Source organism: Oryzias melastigma, linkage group LG5 (assembly GCF_002922805.2).
Source record: "Oryzias melastigma strain HK-1 linkage group LG5, ASM292280v2, whole genome shotgun sequence".
NCBI lineage: Eukaryota > Metazoa > Chordata > Actinopteri > Beloniformes > Adrianichthyidae > Oryzias > Oryzias melastigma.
In genome coordinates this window covers 13900014-13903451 of record NC_050516.1, presented here as the reverse complement: position 1 = coordinate 13903451, position 3438 = coordinate 13900014, and the positions used below count along the sequence as shown (strand labels likewise).

Here is a 3438-nt window from a genome sequence, read left to right as displayed (position 1 = left end):
AGCAAAAAAAAAAAAAATACAACTAATACACCATTTCAGTGCAACAGTTTTACTTAAATAAAAGTCAACATAACTCAAATTATCCTCTAAATAACCCCTGTCTTCATAGGAGGCGGGCATCTAACTAAAATGGGCTCCATCTGACTGGTCATACGCTTGATGGACTCCAATTGATTTGTTAAATAATTTAAGCTGTCATGAGATTGTTTTAACATCTATGCACAATTTTTAAGTAACATATTTATCTTAGTTTACACCATCTTGAAGCCCAATGAGGCAAATTGAATTTGTGATATTGGGCTATATAAATAAAATTGAATTGAATTGAATTGAATCTATTGCGATGTGCATCTTCCACTGGCTGATATTGCAAAGTTGATAAATTTACAATTTTTTTTTCTCATTTGTGCAAGCCTGCATGTCACAGAGAAACTGTATTTAATAGTTTTTCCATTCGCAAATCGGAGATGACTCACATAAACAAATTTTACAACACATCTCTGCACCAAATGTTTATTCATTGATTATTCTCTTTTGTTTGAACATTTTTTAAATTTGGCTGACACCATCTTTTAGAATAAATCGACGCAGTTTTATAAATGAGGCCGTTGCGTGTTATCAAGCTAAATTTGGAAAGCAGACATTAAGCATCTATGGACTGTTTAAGAATAATCACTCTGCAAAAAAAGTGACTGATCTCAGAGGAATTCAGCGTTAGATTGGATATTTATTCATAATAAAAAGATTTTCAGAAAAAAACATCTTTAAATCCACATTTTTCAATTCATGGGTTGTCTCATCTTTTTTTGGATGCTAATCAAAGTAGCTCCACCTTTTGTGACCTCTTCTCCAGCTTGTGGTTGGACACTGGCTCAGAAGATGTCAGTTTAAGAGAAGCTAAATTACCTTTCCTCCAAATGCAATAATCTGGATTAAAGAGTGATTTAAATTTGAGAGAAGGACAAAACCTGAGACAAAAAAAAAAAAGCATCTGATCATTTTCTCTAAATCCCTTTAAACCTCTGTAACATCTATGTTGAAGGTTAGCATAACCATCTGTACTACTGATTACATCCAGCAGAGGGAGCTGTTGCTTCGTCCAGCTTTCAAAATACTCTGAAAAATATGATTGATTTTAGTTTGTGTTCAGAGTTTCCTTGTAAATTTTGGCTGTTTCTCTGCAAAATAATGCAAAGCTTGTGTAGCATATAATTTATGATCCAGCTTTCCGTGAATTTTCTGCATGAGGGCAGTGCAGACTTTTTAAGGCCAGAAGTGCATCCGTTCTGAATTCACTTAAATGCAGAAAAGAACCAGGAAGCAAGTGCTTCAGATCCAGAATCTTCTACCAACTGTCAGGAACACTAAAATCTGTTGAACACAAGAGTGAAGCTGGGAAGACTTTACACCTTCGTTTTTGCCCGTCGTGTTTTTGGATTCTGCCCAGATACAGCTGACATCAGTGAAGCAGATTCCTATCTGAACTTAGACTCTCACTCTGATGGAAATTTAGTTTTCACCATGTTTTTGTGGAATTTTTCGGACGATCGAGTCCATATATTCAGAAAATTAAACTATACAAAACAGATTTTTTTTATTTTTGCAAAAAAAAGGCATTAATAATAATAAAAAGCCACTGAGAACACTTTTAAATAGATTAACTGGAATTCATGATCAGTTCAGCAATGCCTTCTGCTTATTAAAAGAATCTTAGAACTCTGTTAGTTTGTGACTTGGAGTAAAGGAATTAGCAGGTGAGAAATACTAGAAAAAAACCTACTATTTAAAGACGTTAAGGCGGGGCATATGTTATCTTTAGATGGTAAAGTGGGATTAATGGTTATGCAGATCAATCACCCACACTCCTCTATTTTCTCAGAAATTCTGATGAAAAACAGTAAGAGCAGATTTCTCTGACCAACAGATGCTGTTGCTTTTAAACTGGGGATGGATCTAAAAACATCAATTTGTTTTAAAACCCCTTTATTGACTCATAAAACCTGTTAATCATTTTTTTAATTAAGCCTTTTCTTTTCAGTTTGAGGGAGAAATTTGCTTTTTTTGGTAACTTACCATAAAAGTAATACGTTTAATAAACTGATGTCAATCTTTCTTATGTGTGAATCAATAAAAAAGTAAAAAGTCTTTTTTGAATTAAGCAAATCAAATATTTTCCTAAATTTCAAAATTTTATTATTGGACTGAAATACAACAAGATGAGTCATGATGGTTCAAGTAGATGGTAGGAGGTGATCAAAAAGACAAAAACATTTACCTTAACTGAATATGGCTACAGAGAAAAAACAAAAAACAAAAGAGAGAAACAAGAGAAGCAAAACGCAGCAAAAACATCCGATCAATAATCATCACATGTAACGTTTCTGAACAAGTCAAATTTCTTGGAGCAGCACAGATGTGTGACACTCCTTGTTTTTTTTAAACCAGATGATTTGGCCAGTAAAGCCAACATCCTCATCGACCCTGCAGAGATCCAGGCTGCATCCATGGATGATCTGGACGAGGACGAGGAGAGCGGAGCAGCACAGGTAAGCAGATGTCAGCCGAGCTGTGGTGGTAGGTTCATGATTTGATTGGAAACTGGACAACTGATGCAACATTTGAAGAATCAGCTCACCTGAGCTTTGTGTAAAATGGAATGAACTGCACCTGATGTGACAAACAGAGGTGAGTTGTTAGGCAGCAGCTGTTTTCAAAAGCTGTAGTTGGGATTTTAACCAGTTTGTGATTCATTGGATGAAGTCATTGCAAAGTTTCAGCAGATTCTGCTGTTGTTTTTAGGTCACAACGTGAACACTAACAGCTGGAGTCTTATCTCCTATCCCATATCTGCTTTAACCTAACCATTTTCATGAACATCTTGCTACGTTATTTTTAAAAGATTCTTTATAATCACCAGTTTGTTATTTATTTATTTAGCCTGTTTTTCAGTTCTACTAATGATACATTCTCAATTTTTCTAACAGATTTTATGCTTGGAATTTTTATTTTAATCCAGTAAAAGAACTTTACTAACTAATAAAATGTAATGAATCATGCCTCAGTTGAGCTTGATGATCGGTTTTCTCCAACAGAGGCCGTTTGGTGCAGCAGCCATGGGGAGCACTCTGGTCAGGCCCAGCTGGCTGAGTTCTCCCACCCCGGGCCGGGCCAACCGGTTTCTGAGCACTGCAGCCGTCAGCCTGATGATGCCCAGACGGCCGCTGGCTCAACCCGAGAAGGTCAAAGTGCGCAGCCTGCCGGTGGAGCAGCGCACGGAGGAGGACAGTGAGTGAAGCAGTCCAACAACTTCTGCAACCACACAATGTAACACAACATCTACTGAAACTTTCAATCTGAAATAATTTACACTTAACTTTTTGAAGAAACGAAGGCAAGAAAACTAATCTTTTAAATATAAAGATTAGGGCTGTCAGATTT

The 3438-nt window shown here is 36.3% G+C and overlaps 1 protein-coding gene across 4 annotated transcripts in view; it reads left to right on the top strand.

Annotated features, from left to right (window-relative positions):
• LOC112144882 (E3 ubiquitin-protein ligase RNF123) overlaps window positions 1–3438 on the top strand; it is an 87796-nt gene that overhangs the window by 13187 nt on the left and 71171 nt on the right. For all 4 annotated transcript variants that reach the window (XM_024269730.2, XM_024269731.2, XM_024269733.2 and 1 more), the window contains exons 22-23: window positions 2446–2546; window positions 3093–3285. In XM_024269730.2, the coding sequence (XP_024125498.1) occupies window positions 2446–2546; window positions 3093–3285 (294 nt within the window). The remainder of the gene's footprint in view (window positions 1–2445; window positions 2547–3092; window positions 3286–3438) is intronic.